The sequence below is a fragment of the Cyrtonyx montezumae genome, unplaced genomic scaffold (assembly GCF_038088225.1).
Source record: "Cyrtonyx montezumae isolate F1298 unplaced genomic scaffold, pur_monq_1.0 scaffold_6, whole genome shotgun sequence".
Lineage (NCBI taxonomy): Eukaryota > Metazoa > Chordata > Aves > Galliformes > Odontophoridae > Cyrtonyx > Cyrtonyx montezumae.
Window position 1 is genome coordinate 11,313,522 of NW_027072067.1, and position 17,498 is coordinate 11,331,019.

The 17,498-nt window shown below is 41.4% G+C and overlaps 1 protein-coding gene across 1 annotated transcript in view; it reads left to right on the forward strand.

Moving 5' to 3' along the window:
- The first annotated feature begins 4,365 nt into the window (after positions 1–4,365).
- Positions 4,366–17,498, forward strand: part of PRKAR2A (protein kinase cAMP-dependent type II regulatory subunit alpha) — a 44,957-nt gene continuing 31,824 nt past the window's right edge. Inside the window, exon 1 of the mRNA XM_065749876.1 lies at positions 4,366–4,725. Within this exon, the coding sequence (XP_065605948.1) occupies positions 4,473–4,725 (253 nt within the window). The 5' untranslated portion in view covers positions 4,366–4,472. The remainder of the gene's footprint in view (positions 4,726–17,498) is intronic.

Sequence of the window (17,498 nt, forward strand, 5' to 3'; positions counted from 1 at the left end):
TTTTTTTTCTACTACCTTAAAAATGTAATTGTTACCACAGAATCAATGTTATCAGTGGACAGAAACCAAATTATGTCAATGAAAATCTGGAAACTTATACAGATGCTTCTCCTATCTTGATGCTTTGAGAGTGATCAATGAGCGTAGAAATGCATCTTCCCAGGAATTATCCAAAATATGTTTCATTGATTAAAGTTAGTGGCAAAGTAATGTATTTTAGCTGAAATAAATATTTGTATAGGCTTATTCCAAAGGCTGATTTATTTATTTTTCCTCCTGTCTTGGTACTAGTGATAGACAGTTTAGAATCATTTATTTAACTACATGGTATTCATTCTACTCACTCTAAAAGCCAACAAGAAAAATGCATATTGAATCTTGCTTACTGCCACTAGCAAACTGGTTCATCAAAGCTTGGGTTTCTTAATACTCTAGATTTAATACTAAATCTAACTTTCCTAAGAACAAAAACAAACAGATGCAGGAGAAGCTGGTTTTTCTTGTGCTTTGCTTTGAAGGATCTGTGCATCCTGGTAGCTAAGCTCTTCTGTTAGTACTAGATCCTGTGCTAAAATGACAGCTCAGAAGTATTGTTTATGTTGTGCAAAAATAAGGTACATACACATTTACAGTGACAGGAGAAAGCAGTAGGTAGGACATTATTCAAACCTTGTTTGGTTGTTTTTTTTATTAAACATGTAAAATTAAAAATGCAAAGCTAAACATAGATTTTATTTTTTAAATAGATTGATTAATCACTTCAGAAACATACCAAAGTAAGAGGGAAGTGGGCCAGACCAAAGTACTGCAGACCTAGTAACCAGTTCCAATAATGATTATTCAGAGATGACTGAAAAGGCTCTGAGAGATAGTTATCTATAGATGATCCTTCCACCAACCACTGAATTTCAAAGACAGTACTGACTCTATTCCTCATCACTTTTTCTGTCAAAAGCATCCCGTGACAATGAAGGCCACAATTCAGCAGGCCAAGGACAGGACTTCATATGATGCCCTAAACCTGGCTTTTGCTCAGGACTGCTTTGGAGAATACCCAGACAACATGCAAAAGCTGTACTCATGGTAATAAATACAACTTCCCCTGAACAAGAGATAACATTTTCTAATATCAACCATCAGAATATTTAGCGTGCTCTTGCATTATCCTTGTGCTGAATTACTTGTAGGGGAATTTGAAGGCACGTATGATCAATCCAAGATGTACGTGTGTTTATGTAGTGTCTGAGTTCTGGCTAGTGTTGAAAGGTTTGTGAGAAGTAAATTATTACTTGTCATAAAGGGATTTATTTTACTTTTCAAAAGCCAGTCTGAAGGGTTAATTTGATCATTTTCCCCAGTGCAAAATTACAGAAACTACTTTGGTTTTTCACTCTCAACTTTACTGGCGTGACAAGCACTGAAGTTTCACTGTGTGCAGCAAAGTCATTAAGACCAGGTAGGACAGGTAAAGTGAAAGGAAGAGACCTCAAAATTTAACAGCATTGATACAGTATAAATATAGTAATCACAGAATCAGAATATCCCGAGTTGGCTAGTTCTCTGATACTAACAGAGTATCAGTATTAAATATGATTCTAAACATACATGTATATTTTTCATAGGAATACTGTGGGAATCAGCTTCATCAGTTACAGAATTCTTTCTCATTCCATACAGTGTGCTGAATAAGCTACAGAACTCATGGAAAGGAATTGCATTGGTTATGCCACGTGAATTGTATGATCATCTTTATAAAAAGATCTTTTTATTTCCTAATTTATTTTCCAGCATTCTTTTTATGCAGATGCTTATTAAAGTAATGATTAAAGGAAGGAATGCAAATTTAGGGTGAAGAAAGTTTAATGTGAACTATATGTATGCATGGCACGCAGCGTTACAATTAACTTGTTCACAAACAGATCTCTTGCCTGTAAGTGCCACTGCTTCAGATCCTCACCAAAAGGAGAAAAAAAAAAAGGTAAAGAAACAGGATAAATTATGGCATAAAACAGCTTGACACTGCTTCAGGTGACCTTGCTGCTTTTTGTTTTGTCCACTGACCTTCAGAAGAAGGCTAACAGACATCTACTGTTTATGTTCCACCGAAGCTGATTAGTTGTATGTGGACATATAAATATCAGAAGGCTAACACAATGTAGCTCTTCAGAGACATAACAATATTTACTGGCAGCACATTTTTTCATATAAATAACCAGATTTATATACACAGGCACAAATGAGAGAAGATTATCAACAAATGTTAGAAGCTAATACAACAGCTGAGTAATGCCAAAAGCAGGCAACTGTCACGTGATTGGCTTTTGTGCAAAAGAGTGGGAAGGAAAAATAACTGTACTCCCTTGGAATTACACATTCTTTCTTCCTTACTAGCCAATGCTTTTTATTTCTTACAGCATTCGTTCACTTTTACTGTACTGTTTTCAACTTCATATACACTGAGCAGTTGAAATGTGCTGCTGTACTGTTTGAAACAGTCAGAAAAACTACGTGGTAGGAGTGATAAATGAAAAAGAATTAATTATTTTTCTTGAAAAGGGATGTAACTGCTGAGACTGCTGTAAAAAAGAACAATAGATACTAGAAGAAGCAGCTTCACACTGAACCTCCAGATAAACCAGTGTGGCAGATCTACCTCCTGTGCTCGTGTCATTCATTTTGTACGGAAACATGAGGTAATCTTACTGGCATAAAAACACAGAAGACATATTACAAAGAAAACCTTTTAACAGAAGCTGGGTACTGTAATGGGAGCCACAAGATTTCCAGTTGGTCCTCCTCACTGAAAATCATGTCAGTAGAAGCACTGAATGTAGTGGTCTTGGATTCTCTGTTGTGCCCTTCATACAGCAATGATGAAGAGAAAATCTTTGCATGGGAGGGTGGTAAAACCATCCAGAAGAACAGGGGAACCTTTTGGCACATGAGCAAACAAAACCAAATCACAATAAATAGCCTCAGACAATTCTGGACTTCTATGTGAAATTTCTGTTTTGCGTACAAGTCAATTCCTGCCCTTTTATTGTTGAAACAAAGGAAGAATAAAATAAAAATATTTACACTGACAACATGCAGTGGCGTCACTAAGCCAGCATCCCTATCCCCCCATGTTTGCACAGGCTTATTTTCTTCCAGAACCAGCTTTCCAATAACGTCAGATCCTAAGGGCTCCACACCATGCAGCCGCTCGCCTTCCTCTGGGCATGTAAACAAGCAGCAGCAGCACGTGGTCAGTTTTGTACGAATACAGGAGAAAATTGGTTTAGCAGCAACACAGGAATAGGCATCTCCAAAGCTCTGAGATGTAAGGGATTAATTAGGTGCTCCACCTTTCCATAAACACTTTGTCTTTAATGCTCTCAGGAGCTCTGTATTAAGTAGGTGATGATATTATAGGTTTAACCAAAGGGTAGAAAGACTTGCTTGCTTCCCTGGAGCTTACTGGTTGTACGAGTGCCTTAATTCTGCTGGGAAAGCAGGGGGCCAGAGGGTCTTGATGCACTTCCAACCAAGGTGGTGTGGTAACCAGCCCACAGCAGGGGGCTGAGCTCAGGTACCTTCAAGGCCCCTTCCAACCCAATGTGTTTCCATGACAGCCTCCTTTTCCCATCCTGCCATACCTCGGTGATGCACAGACCCTGCAGCTCAGCACAATGGGATGGAATTGGTGCACGGGGTCACTAACCTGAGGTAGGGCCCTGCTGCTACACGCTGCTAACAACTTGGCATCGAGAAGCAGGAGTTTCCACAGTTCCATGGTTTACGCTTTCTCTTTCACCACACAAAAGGAGTTATTTCGATCTGAAGGTAATTTAAAAGTCAGATTTGCAAGCGTCACACAACACTTTGAACCTCCACGCTGCTCTTTAGCTTTTCAGCCCTTTTTGCCCAGGAACAGGGCCAGATCTCTTTTTCCATGAGGTAGAACATCTGGACAGATGAGGTGCTAAAGGACTTAATTTAGTAGTTGGGTAGAGATAGTGATAGGAGGATGGTTGGACTAGATGATCTTATAGGTCCTTTCCAACCTTATGAACTTATGAACTTATGACAAACATCTCTTCGGTGTCACTTCCACCGCGGCGATGCACGCCGCACCCTGCCCCGCCTCTGCCTCGGTGCCCGCCGCGCATGCGCGCTGCCATCCGCGCGCGCCCTCGTGCCCGCTCCCGCTCGAGCCTCAGCCTCGCGGTGACGCACGCGCCGTTCCCGCTCGGCGCGTGCGCGGCGCTTGGCTCCGCGCCCGCTCCCGCGCCTGCGCAGTTGGGCAGCTCCCGTCCCGTCCTCCCCCCCCCCCTTCTCCTCCCTCGGCGCGGCTCGCGCGAGCGGAGCGGCGGGAGTCAGTCAGCGCCCGCGGAGGGAGGCCCGAGCCCGCCACCGCCACAGCCGCCCGCGGGGCGGGTAGGACGAAAGGAGGCGGCGGTCGCCTCCTTGTCGTCGGTCCCGCCGGCACCATGAGCATCGAGATCCCGCCGGGCCTCACCGAGCTGCTGCAGGGCTACACGGTGGAGGTGCTGCGGCACCGGCCGGCCGACCTGGTGGGCTTCGCCGCCGACTACTTCACCCGGCTGCGGGATGCCCGCGAGCAGGAGGCGACCGGCGACGGCCGGAGGGTGGTCAGCTTCGACGGGGAGCCCATGCAGACCGAGTCCAACGGCGAGGAGGAGCCCGAGCGCGGCGATGAGGACTCCGACTCCGACTTCGAGCGTGAGTAGCGCCGAGGGGATCCGGCCCCGCGGGGGAGGGCGGGACGCGGCCGCCGCTCTGCGCCCCGCGGGGTCCGGCGGCACTGCGCCTGCGGGCGGAGCGGCGCGCTCGGGTGAATGGAGCGCGCTGCCAAGCATGTGATGGGGGAGATCATGTGTTGCTGTGCAGTCTGCTCTGCACCCATCCTGGCGTTTCTGTGTCTAACCGGGGTGAGGAAGCGTGCTGCCGGGGTTGGGCAGGGTCGGCAGCTTCTCGAGGCGCTGCTAAATAGCGAGAATTCAAGCCCGCTCCTTTTTTCGCTGTGACTCTTTAAGACGCCGCTCCGATCCCACAATGAAGCGCATCCTGTGCTGCTTCTGTTTTCACTCTGTCACAGCGCGCAGCCTTTATGCTTCAGGCTCTGTTTGAGCTTCAGCGTGAGAAGTTGCTTTACATTTTTATGAATGGCGGTTGTCGGCACGTGTAGTTTTGGATCCGTGGTTACTGAAAACTGAATATGCTCTTTGTTAGAGAAGGTCTGCAAAGGGGAATGGGGAAGGCGTGCGTTCCCCTGACTGTCAGTCCTCTCATTTGGAGGTCTTATGCCCTTGACCTGTAATGTGAGTAAAGGTTTCTGTGCTGTTTTGTTGCTGATGGTTTTCTCAATGCTGCTGAATGCAGCTCTATTTCTTGATCAGCTTGTCTCATTTCAGGATTTGAACTATCTCTTGGGAATTAAGTGTGAAGTTCTGGTGAGTGCTGATGGCTGCAGTTCAGAAAGTCCTGTTAAGTTAAATGTTTTTGAAGGAAAAACCGTTTGCCACAGCAGATTTTACACTTGTTAAGTACAGCTTTATGTGGAGGGGCTATCTAGTTAGAAAACTGTTTCTTTTGCTTTGGGTTTTGCTCATCATCTTTCTGTCTCAGAGAAAAAACGAACAAGGCTGCTCAGTGTCACTCATGCTGGTCAGAGCCCTGGAGGCAGGCGGCACTGTCACTGCTGCTGTCTTGCTTCTTATCTGAAAAAACGCTCTGTTCTTTGCTTACAGCCTCAGTGACCTAGAGAAGGAATAGTCTCCTGCTGTTCTTGGTGGCAGGTGAGAGGCACTCTGTGTGGTCAGGGAAACATTGTTTTAACAGTGTGTGGGGCAGTCAGCTGTGGCTGTGTGTTGTTTCTGTTATGAGTGTTGCCATAGAAGAGTTTATTAACTGGAAAATGTTGAAGTTAAGGGTTCTGTTATCTCTGCCCTTCATGAATATTACAGGATAGGAAAGTACTTCTGCATTACTGTAGGAGATCCATGTACGTATAGACTGCTCAACATTAAACCCATAATCTCTAAAGATAGAGAAAACACATAACTGGAGGAAGTCTCAGGTAATCCTGCTGGACAGGCTCTAGTGCTGTGCATTTTTTCATCTTGGACAGGTTATGGCAGATTTTACTTAATTTCACTTTGTTTTCCTAGGTCAGCTTTCTGTGTACCACTGAGTTTTGAAGATAAGTTAAACATATATTTTAAAAATACTCCCATGGGTATTTTTAAGTGTAACAATGGAATTGGTTTTTGTACAGTATGTTAAGGAAATGTAAAGCTTGTTTAAATGACTAACCTGGCTGTATTTTGTTGGGTGTATGAAGGAGGTCTGCTCAAATAATGTGCTTATGTTTCTGCTTCTGGCCTCATTACATTTGTGTATCTTACAGTATTTTTATGCTTAGAGATAGAGACTGTAGCAGATAAACCATGTTTTTGTATTTTTTTTTCCCCATGTGTTTTGAATGCAAATAGTAACAAAAGGGAGAAATAACTTAAAATCAGAGTAAATTCTGGGCTCAGTCTGTAAACAGCATGGCAGATGTCTTTGTGTAGCTGTAGGGATATCAGTGGTTCCCTTCCTGACGTCATGGTACTCCATCAGTGGAGCCAGTGACGCTAAGTAGGCTATGGAAGGGACTTCCATTGTCTTAGTGCATAAATCTGGAGGTGATTTCTTATTCTCTGAACCTCTTAGAAGTTTCATCTCTGATTTGGGTCCTTGAATATGTGAGTGAGAGGATGTTAGGGATGTGGCTGTTAAGCGTAAGGAACGTGTGGAAAGATAGTGATGATACTGGAGGAAAAAAACCATCCTCCAGAAGTATTTGTGGGCCTGTGGCTGAGAGTTGACACACAAAAAGCTTTCCTTTGTGTTTGGTGTAACTGCGGAACTGAAAAGTCGTTAGAAATGTGAAGTGACAGCTTCAGAAATCAGGCTGAGGACGTTGCCAAGGATTCTCAGTAAATGTCCTTGACCGTGGTACTTGTAACAGGGACTCTCTGAATGGTTGTCTTAAGGCTGTGAAATGAAAGCCACAGAAGGATTCTTTCTGCTGTTGGAAACTTAACGTTGGCTTTGGGAAACATTCTGCTGTGATTAACAAACCTGAGAGAAGCGAGGTGGCTCTCCTTTCTGTTGACTTAGGCAAGGTGTTGCACTTACAACCTTCCATTTTGTCTGTTTTAGTTGATTTATTTTAATTAACTGCACGAACAGTGTTGTATTCATACCTGGAGATCTTAGGTATAACTAACAGTGGAATTAAAATACTGAGAAATTGGACTCTGAGCCTCAGAGAGTCCCTTCCAACTCAGGGTATTCTGTGGCTGTAACTTGAACAACATAGATGTTAGAATTATTTGCAGTTATTTTAGTGCATGTTCCTGTTTTTTTCAGTCCATATTTGAAATCTTTTTAATTACCAACAGAAATGCCTAATGTTAATTTTAAACAGTTTCAGGTTACTTACTGCTCTTCATTCATGAGCATCATTTGCTTTCTTATAATGATCTTGACTGATGTGTGCTGCGGAATTCCCGAGGCATTACTGTAGTACATAAATTCTTTGTGATTGTTGTGGCACCTATGTGAGTATATAACTTAGCCATAATATGCTATTTAAAGCAAATAATATATATGTATATATATCTCATGGAAATGCATTAAATGAGAAATCGAAAGGGTTGAATAGGGCCAGTAGTGGTACTTTTGAAGAGTAGTGTTCAGCTTTCCAGGTACAATTCATATTGGTGGGTTATTGCAGGTGTTCATGTGAGATACAGTCACCAGTAAAGTGAAAAGATTTTAGGTTTTTCGTAGTACTTCAACCTCCTTCCTCTGTAATTGTTAATTTACTGAACTTAAAGCACTGTTGCGCTGTCCAACTCTGTTCTTTTCCTTAACATTAAAAGAGCCTTCAACTGCAGAACATCTTACACTATTACAGTGTTGTGTGATGCAAATTCATTCTGAAAAATAGCTACGCTATTGAAAAAGTCTAGGGAGTATACAGGACACTTGAATAATTACTAGCACTACATCTTCCCTGCCCCCCCCCTTAGAAATTTGACCAACTTGTGTTGGTCCAGTTGGTTTGTTTATAATCAGGTATTCTCTAGAACTTTAAAGGGGTGGAAGGAAGGAGGTTTAGATTGTGATCTAACTGTTAAGCCCTTGAGTTTAGTATACATATAAATACACGTTCTTTCTTCATAATATGTTTAAAAAGTGTCTATGTGTAAGCAAGTTAGCAATCTAGAGGTGTAGAAGTAACCTTAGAGTTTTATTTGTTCTCTGGTCTCTCTCAATAAGATTAAATAAAACATAAAGCAAAGCATTAGCAGTGAATTCCTGTTGACAATGTTTCAAGAGAAATATATTTATGCTTTAAATTCTCTATTTTTTGTCATCCTGGCAGCCTAGTATCTTGGACTTGTTGAACAGAAAACACCAAGTAAAAGACTTCCACTGTGCGACTGCTGTCCTTGGACGTGTCTTTGCTTTTGCAGAGCCAGTTCTTAACTGACTTAAATCTGTGGGATTAAATAGAGCAACTACTGTTAGTATTAATGGAACTTCACTCCCTCTATTTATCTTGTTTACTTTGAAGATAAACTAAGTACGAAAGAGTACTGATTCATTTTTGTTTAGTTACTTGGCCAAAATATGCAGAGCTTTTATGGATTTCTTTCATTTTTATTCTGTGTTTGCTTATTACAGAAGGCTTGTTTGTTCTTTGGATTGTATGTATTCTATTATAAGATTAGACTAGGACATTTTACTTAGGTGGTATAGTTCTAAGGAAGTCACCATTAGTATCTCAGGAGCCCCATAGAAAGGTTTCATCAGTAATCTTCACTATAGATAGAAATTGAATCACAGTATAAACGTGGTATGTCTTTCTTACCTGACAAAGTAAGAGAGCTGGAAGAACCAAGTGAGAGGATTCAGTTTGCTTTCTGAGAAGCTCTCTTAATATGAGCTGGCTGAAATTTGCACTCATGACTGAATACTGCTAACTGTGTATTAATTTACATTCACAAGGGGAAACTTACACTTATATTTTAAGAGAAGTTCTTTGCAATTTTGGCATCATGTATTTGTAGTGTTACATGTACAGTTCTGACATCACCACCTGATTATTCCTGTAACGTCTCCTAGAAAGTTGTTAGAATCTGTTGAGGAAGATCTCTCTTATTCTAGCTTGCTCTCAGTAACTTGACATACTGATTCTGCTTTCCTTGAGTGATTTGTACATACTAAAATGTGAGGAATGAGGGTAAGCAATGCCTTTTTTTTTTTCGTGTTATTTCCTGAAAGAACTCTTGATATGATTTATGGCTGTGGAATTACATTCTAGACTCGGTTTGTGCTTGTGGAGTATCCTGCTGTTACTTTGGGCAAATAGGAACTGCTTACTCTGTGTGATCACCTCTATGAAGAGCATGAGTAAATCTGAAGCAAGTGGATGACAAGTCGCCCTAAATAATTGCTCATTTCTTAAAAGCTTCTGTTTCCTTGTTTAAAAAGTTTACTACAAGAAAAATTATATGAAACTTCTAAAGCTCAATTCTTCAAGTTCTAAAATTAGGCTGAGGAACTGAATGTATTGCAGTGCTGGGTAGCATACTTTAGAGTAACTTCTTGTTAACTGTGCTATTTTTTTCCTCATTTGGAAAAGCTGTATTAGAGTGGTGAGACGGTTTGGTCAGTGTTGCAGAGTCCTGTCTTCCTCTTCTACTAAAACAGAACTTGAAATTATTTACAAACCAGTCATTAAAATACATTAATATTTAACAAAGAGCAGTTACTCATTGTTGGGATGAAGTCTGGAACCGTAGCCAAGATGATCTGTGAACGTTTCTCACTGGCTTTAGTAACATGTTCAAATTCATGAATGATTGTAATTATTTTTTGGTGTGAAAGAAGGTAGAGACAGTAACAGATAGAACTCTAGCAATCTTATTTGTTCCTCATTCAGTTCCTTATTGTATCTCTTATGTTTCTTTGGATTCTTCTTGTAGCTTGCCTTGCACACACTCCTGCCCTTGCACCCCTGTGAGCCGTGGCTGGCTCTGTGTCAGTACCATGTGGTGCTTTTGGTACTCCACAAGGTTCTTTGAACCACAAAGTTTTAGGTTTCAGTTCTTGTGTGAGGGATCATCAGCTCCGCAGTAAATGCATCTGCGCTCTGCATCTGCTGCACTCTGGTGCTGGGTAGGCTTCTGGTACATTTGTGCATCACTGTAATATGAAACAAAGTAAATATCTCAAATTTCTCATATTTATTTTAGCCGAATTTGTTAAATCTGAGTGTGGATAGAAAGTGCAGCGTGTGAAAGACTCTTGCACCAAAGTGTTACTTCTTACGCTTATGAGATGTTTTTAATTTGTTTTTCTTTTTAAAGACCTGAAAAAAAATCTTTTAAGAAGCTCCAGATATCTGTTGCACAACCAGTCAGCTGCTTTGCGCTCGTGTATGTTTTGTTTGTGAGGTTGTAAACATTTCTATGATCATGTTCTCTGTGTGCTTCAACAGACAGAACACTTGGAGGAGATGCAGAGAAAGGCCTGATTTACAGTTCTCATGCCTCTGGGATTGGTTTGTATTTGATAAGCATACATCAGCTGTCATGTAATGAAGCCCAGCATTCTATTAGTAGCAGTTTTACTCCAAGGCTTTTCCATATTGGAGCATTTCTATGTAGGGATTGCAGGCAGTGAGCTGTGTGAGTTGTGCTCTGAATGCAGACTAGAAATTCCCTTCCGGAGGGAAGGCAGCTCTGGAAACAGCTTGCCTTGATGGCATGTGGGAGGGACTGCAGGTATCCAGTCTGTAGTGCTGCTTTTAAGATAAAAATCTTTATTTTTGTTTCAATTTGCTAAAACAATTTTGAGCTCCAGGTGATTTATTTCCTGTGAACTTTCTGAGGGTGGCTGGAAGAACAGCTTTCCTTCTCTGATGTGATGTAGAGCCTGCAGGAACTCAACTTCCAAGGGCCATGAAGGCAGGTATAGTTCTGAGGTCACGTTGCAGAGCCTGGGGCCCAGCACTCTGCTCTGGGCACTGCTGGAGTGTGATCTGAGGCACTGCAGGGGCAGCTGCAGCATGGTTGAGCAAGCTGGCTCAAAAATTCTTTCTAAGTTGTTTTGTAACGAAGGATTGGCATTTCAGGTTGGAGGTGAAAAGGTAGCTTTGGTAAAATGATGATCTCCCATTGGTAACTTTGTGTGCTGTGAATCCAAGCAGTATGAAGTGAAGGACTACAAGTGTGAAGGTACTGTTTCTCTTGCAGGACATTCTAAAACCATCTATGGGGTTTGTGTGGAGAGGTGGACGGTCTGTTTTTTTGGGTGATGATTGTAAAACTATAGTCTTTTCCTATGAATTTTTGGATAGATTGTAGTTCATGGTGATTTTATATTAGAAGTGTTATAAAGCAGGATGTCACTGTGGCCCTTCATTTCCGTTTTGGCTCTTCCTCCCTTGGGGTAGCGTATTGTTTTCTGCTTCCTTTTGAGAAAAGTGTATTCTGAAGAAGAGATCTTAAAAGGAAAACAGACATTTGATGTTGGTGGCTTGCTTGTTTGTTTGCTTTTTGTTTTTCTCCCTTTTGGGGCTCTGATAAACACTACCATTTCTGTGGCAATGCTTGCTAATCCTCACTGAGGCAGAATTGCAGCTGCAAGGACGTGCTGTAGTGGAAGGATCTGATCAGTCTCAGGTTGTCATGGGTGTGGGGAATGAAGAGTGTCTCAAAGAAAGCTCTGGAATGGGAATCCAAAGCTGATGAAGTTGCTTTTATTTTTTTGAATGGAATGGTCCTGAAACAGTTCTTCATCATTTCATGTTGTCAATGTATCTGATTAAAATTCATAAGTAGTTGTAGAACTGAAAGACTTCTCAGTGATAAGTTACAGAGGGTGGCTCATTAACATAGATTAACATTCACTGTTCTTTGGGGAACGGTGGGGGAAGATTCCACAAGTGTTCTTGTTTTATAATACTGCTACTCAATAATACTAGGAGTGATGGTATTACTTTAAGTACTTTCATCTCTCAAGCATACAGAAATTAAACATCACCAGCTGTAATTTTATAATGATTCCAATTCTAATCCTTCAGTTTGTATAACTATGATAAACAGATATATCTATGTGGACTTGAGTTTTTCTTGTGCTATGAGTGTCTCGTGCCCTTGTGAAACCATTTTAATTTCTCACTGCTGAAGTTATTTGATTATTAAGTGTTGTCATGTGTCTTTCCATAGCTTTTACATGGAGACATTATCAAGTGTTCATAACTCAGAGGTCTGCAATGTGCTGGATTTGTTTTGAAGCAGTCTGTAAGTGATTGTGGGGAGCTTTATGCTTGAGATTCTGCCACTGAAAATGAGTTCATCTGCTGCAGCACACTTTGGTCAGGGCAAAGTTAAGAGGGGGTAGGTGCTAAATTGTGTCTTCTTGCAGAAGCTAGAAATGTTACTGAGAATAAAAGAGAATTTTTCCTGGGCTGGGGAGAGCACGATAATTATTATTATTATTTTGTTTGTTTTACTTTTTATTTACATTACTTTTTTGGAAACAGGGCAAAGCCGTCTTCACTCTTCCTCTTCTTCTCAGGGTCATCTTCCTGTGATCACGCACAGGGTGCAGTTACTGGAAGTGTGTTTTGTTGTTGTTGTTTTAGATATTGTTTTTGATCTGTGATTGTCTATTAGGATAGTTCCTTATGCTGAGATTGTTCTCTTTACAGTTGTGCTGTGTTTTAAGTAAGCTTTGTTCGCTTTTCATGTGGTATCATTAGAAGCATAAGTCTGAAAGAAAAAGGGTACAAAACACATTATTCTGAGGTGTGAGACTGAAGTTACTTGTGCTCATAGTTTGCAAATATCAACTAGAATAGTGTCAGCTAGAACACTTTCATTGGTGGCTATGTTTGCAGGATGGAGTTGCAAAGATGATTTTATTTATTATGCCTCTCAGCATTTCTGGTAGTAGAGATGCTCTAGTCTCTCATCATCTTTGTGGCCCTTTGTCAGACTACCTCCAGTCCTCGTGTGTCCTTGTCTCTTGTGCTTTTGAGTACTGGTACTCCTCCAGGTATGGCCCTAGCAGGGCTGGGCAGAGAGGAGCCATTGCTTCCCTCAATCTGCTGACAGTGCTTTGCCTAATGCAGACTGGGATACCATTAACCTTTTTGTGCCTAGCATATACAAGTCGTCTTACACCCTGATTTAAACATGGATGCGTGAGATTAAGCTCTGAATCAGCCTGAAGTGACGCTTGATGCTGGTGTTTCTAATTGAAATTCCTCTTGCTCTTTCTGATCAGATCAGATGACAGACAAAGCTGGAATGAATTGTACTTATGTAAAAACATGCTATATTTATCACTCAAATCAGTAATGGCAATAGGAATTAGTAATGAAATTAGATGTGACCCAACCAAAGAGCCATGGGCTTTTACGTGCCTCCTTTTTTTAGCTATAGGATGCTGTTCTTAAATCCTACTACCTATGTGGCTATAATTACCCAATCCTGAGCTCTGGTTGACCTGACAAGTGTAGCTGTGTAACAGCCACGCTAGGCATATAAAGCACTGTGCCCTGTCTCTGTTGCTGGTTGTTTCTGCTTAACTTCATATTTTTCTTTGAGTTGCTCAGTTCTGTAGAAGGAGGCTTTTTTTTTTTTCCCCAGTTGCTTTTTACTGTCTGTCACATGAGATATAGTACCTGACTTTGAGAGTGCCTCCAATCTGTTTTTTGAGACTGTAAATAGCAAAGAGGCAAAAGGAAAAGCTTTCTATGCTGCATCTCATCTATAACTGCCCACATTAATTCTTCCTTTTTGTTGAAGTGCAAACACGAGCAGACCACTGAATAAATGCTAAGCCTGACATTTTTCTCCTTTGCACTGAAACAGTTTTGAGCACTGATGCAGTCATTGATTGTCTGTGAGCTGGCTGTGTGCTCAGGTTTGGGACTGCAACTCGGGTCAACTCTGTTGTCTGACTGTGATTGTTGCACTTCTACCATAATGTGTTCTGAAATGGTGGTGGATGCTCAAGATGTGGCAGTGTGAGTGTGAGCTCGAGACTGGCTGTGAAGTATGCCCCCAGCACACACAAGTGCCCTCCTGCTGGTGTAGGTCGTGTATTTGTGGTGGAGGCTGCACAGTAGTTAAGTGGTATCCGTTAAGCCAATTAGGTGCAGAGAAGGGCATTAGAGTTGGAGCAGTGGGATCACAATGATTTCCTGTTCTTATGTTGCCTGTTTTTGTATAATTGGTTTTGTGGTGACATATCTGTATCTTAGCAAGTGATGATCTTGAGATTTTTTTTGTAAAAAAATGTTTGTTATGACACTAATTATGGCAAAGGCAGTGTAAGAGAAATTCCCATTAAAATCTGTACTGCATAAAAAGCAAGTGTTGCTGTTCTTAGCGTTCCTGTTTCCCAGTTACGTACTGGTAAGATCAGTTTGCCAGCATATCAGCTGGTTGCTGTATTGGGCAGGTGTGTGTGTCTCTGTGTGTGCATTTTCTCTATAGGTAGCTGGTTGCTGCCCCATTTGTTGGAGACGTTTAACAGAAGAGTACGAGCTGAAAATATGTAGATGATAGTGAAAATGTGATTTTATATTACCATGGCTTGGCAAGGCTTTGAAGCAAGTGAAGTTGCTATTAACTTCCTGTTGAAAAGGTAATTATATTGCTCATTCAAGAATAATTTGTCTGACATTATAAGAGAGTGTCTTAAATCACTGAGCGTAGTTGTTAATTGCATTTTTATTTAGGTGCTCTTACATGCTTAGCAGTGCTGGAGCTTTAGATTATGTAAGTGCTTCTAGCTTGACTACACAAGTGGAGTTGTGCTGAAGTTTACTTTTCTTTGTCCTGTATGTACAAATGAAACTTGCTTCATTACTGCTTGTAATAAAAGGTTTGCAGAGCTTGTATCAGTTTGTTGGCTCTTTGAAACTTAACTGAATGTTTTGTGTGTAAGTAGTTTACGGTGCTGGTAAACTATGCTAGGTGTGGATGGCACTGTAAAACTGCATCACAGTAGTAAATATTCACATTTTCAAGATATCTTTTCATGTCCCAGTACCACATTATTTAAAGACTCTATCAGTCTCAGTAGGACTTTATAATAAGGCTGCCAAGCGGCTGCCAAGTGCAGATACCCAACATTTACATTCAGTGTTGTGTGATGGTAGCTGTGACATGATTCCAATTAAAGGCTTGGTCTGCACACTGCAGATGTCTTCTGAATATTAATGTGTGCTACAGACAGAGCAGATGGAATCTCTTCTAAAATACAATGCAGTGAATGTAAAATTGAGGCTGGGTTTCTAGTGAAAACAGGCAATCAACCTCCTCTCCACCCCCCCATTTTTACTGGTAAATCGCAGAGGTATTTGTGTATCATCATCATCATCTTTCTTTGTGTGTAAGAGGAAATGAAGTCTTCTTTATACACTCAAATAAAAATACAGCATTGTATCTAACTGAAGTTGTCTTAAATGCTAGGTAAGTATGAGGAATGGATGCAGCATTTGCTCTGTCTTAAAATATGCCAGTGTCTGAAAGACAGATACAAGGCAGTGGATAATAGTTGAAATGTAGAATGTTATTTTGGGGAGTTTTGTTGACAGAGACTGTAGAAGTTTGTGGGTGTATTTAACTGGGATTTGAGGATGTCACATGAGGTATTAGGAAAGATTAATCTTGAATGAGAGGAATAGTGGATGACCTGGATCAGAAGAGTGCCAAGAACATGGTCAGCATTGTAACGTGTTGCAAAAGCAAAGTTACATTTCAGGAAACAGCAATCCAGCTGTGAAATGTGTGGGTTCATTATTTACTGCTATTCTGTGATGGACTGTGAAATGGCAAGTAAAATTTTGGTAGCAGGAATATGTTAAAAGTCTGGGAAATAGCAGCCTGAGGTGTGGCTTTTGAAACAGAGCAGAAGGGTTTCTGTGTGAGTGGGAGCTCCAGCTTTCCTCGTGCCGGTGTCATTTCGTCCTCCCAGGCACTGTGTGAGAGCAGAGGAGGGAGCGGTGGCTGCGCAGAGGGAGGAGAGAAGAGGCAGTGCTGGGGCTGAGGGCCGCGCAGTTCGTGCCCTCACTCGCTGATGGTATGACATGGTTGTGACAGGCCTGTCTCCTCTTCTCAAATTTAGTTTTTAAAACAGCTTTTACCTGAGGCTTTCCTCTTCAGTTGTACTGCTTCAACGCAGGTTTTTCCCCCAGGTATGAATTTGTGCTGTGTTTGGCTGCTGTAGTTACTCCTGGCTGGTGTTTCCTGCAGCTGTACCAGCCTGGCTTTACAAGGAAGTTTCCAGCCTCAGCAAGGTGTCCTTGCTGCAGCAGCATGTGCCCACCTTGGCCATGGTGCTCTGAAACGGAGAGGCCTTCAGTGTGTCCTTGCTGTTGTTAGAGTTTTCATGATCGTGTAATGTGTTCAGGGTAATGGTGGAACTTTTAATTAGGTTTCTGAAAATGCAAAACTGAGTGATCTCAGCTGAGTTTGGCATTATTCACGTTGTGCTCACCTGTGCATAGTGCACATCTGTAATTTGTGGAAAGATTTATGAATGAGGCACAGTTGGAACCAATCAAACTGGTGCCCTTGGCTAGACATAGCTGGATGATGTTTTTGGGTCTCATTTAGCTATTAGCCAGGGTTTCCAAGCATGGACAAACAAGCCAAAAGAAGTTTAAGTGTTGTCAGTTTATAACGTTGAGCAGTTACTCTGTACCTCATAGGAAATCAAAGGATAAAGATCAGATGAAAAGTCTCTAGAGTTTTTTGCTTTAAAAGATGTGAAGATAAGGATTTGAGCCTGTAATTATCTTGGAAATCAAAGCCGTGGTGCTTTTTTTTGTTTGTTTTTGGTAAAAGTCTGTTGAAATATGGAAGTGCTTTAGAACTGTATTTACTGGTCAAATGTTGCTTTAAACAGCACTTCAGAACTTTGTACCAGAAATTTCAGGCAGAATTTGTCTTCACTGCATTTCAAAGATGTTGAATACCTGGAGTTATTATTACATATCTTTTCTACCATTTCTGGTGAACGAAAGTCTGTTAAGTAGAGAGGTGAAGTTAAAGCAGGTCTGGCAGGGTAGAAAAGAAGAGCTCAGAGAGCAGGGAAGGGAAAAGACGGCCCTTCCTTTGCCACGGCCCCCAGGCGCCGTGTTTCACTGCCCAGCTCTTGTACTGAGGGAAATGTTATGAGGTACCTGAGCTAATAAGGTTCAGCTATCTTTTCTTGTCTGAGGAAGGTCTTTCAAAGAGGCTTGCTGTTACTTCTCGTTGTTGTTTGTGTTACTCTGTAGTCTCAGTTCATCTTTTACCCTTTCTAGTTTTTCACTGATGGAGAGTCTTTATACAGCTTGACTCCAAACATGATCAATTATTTTCTTATTGTAGATTGAACCTTGTAAGCCTAGCAGCATTCTGGCTTTT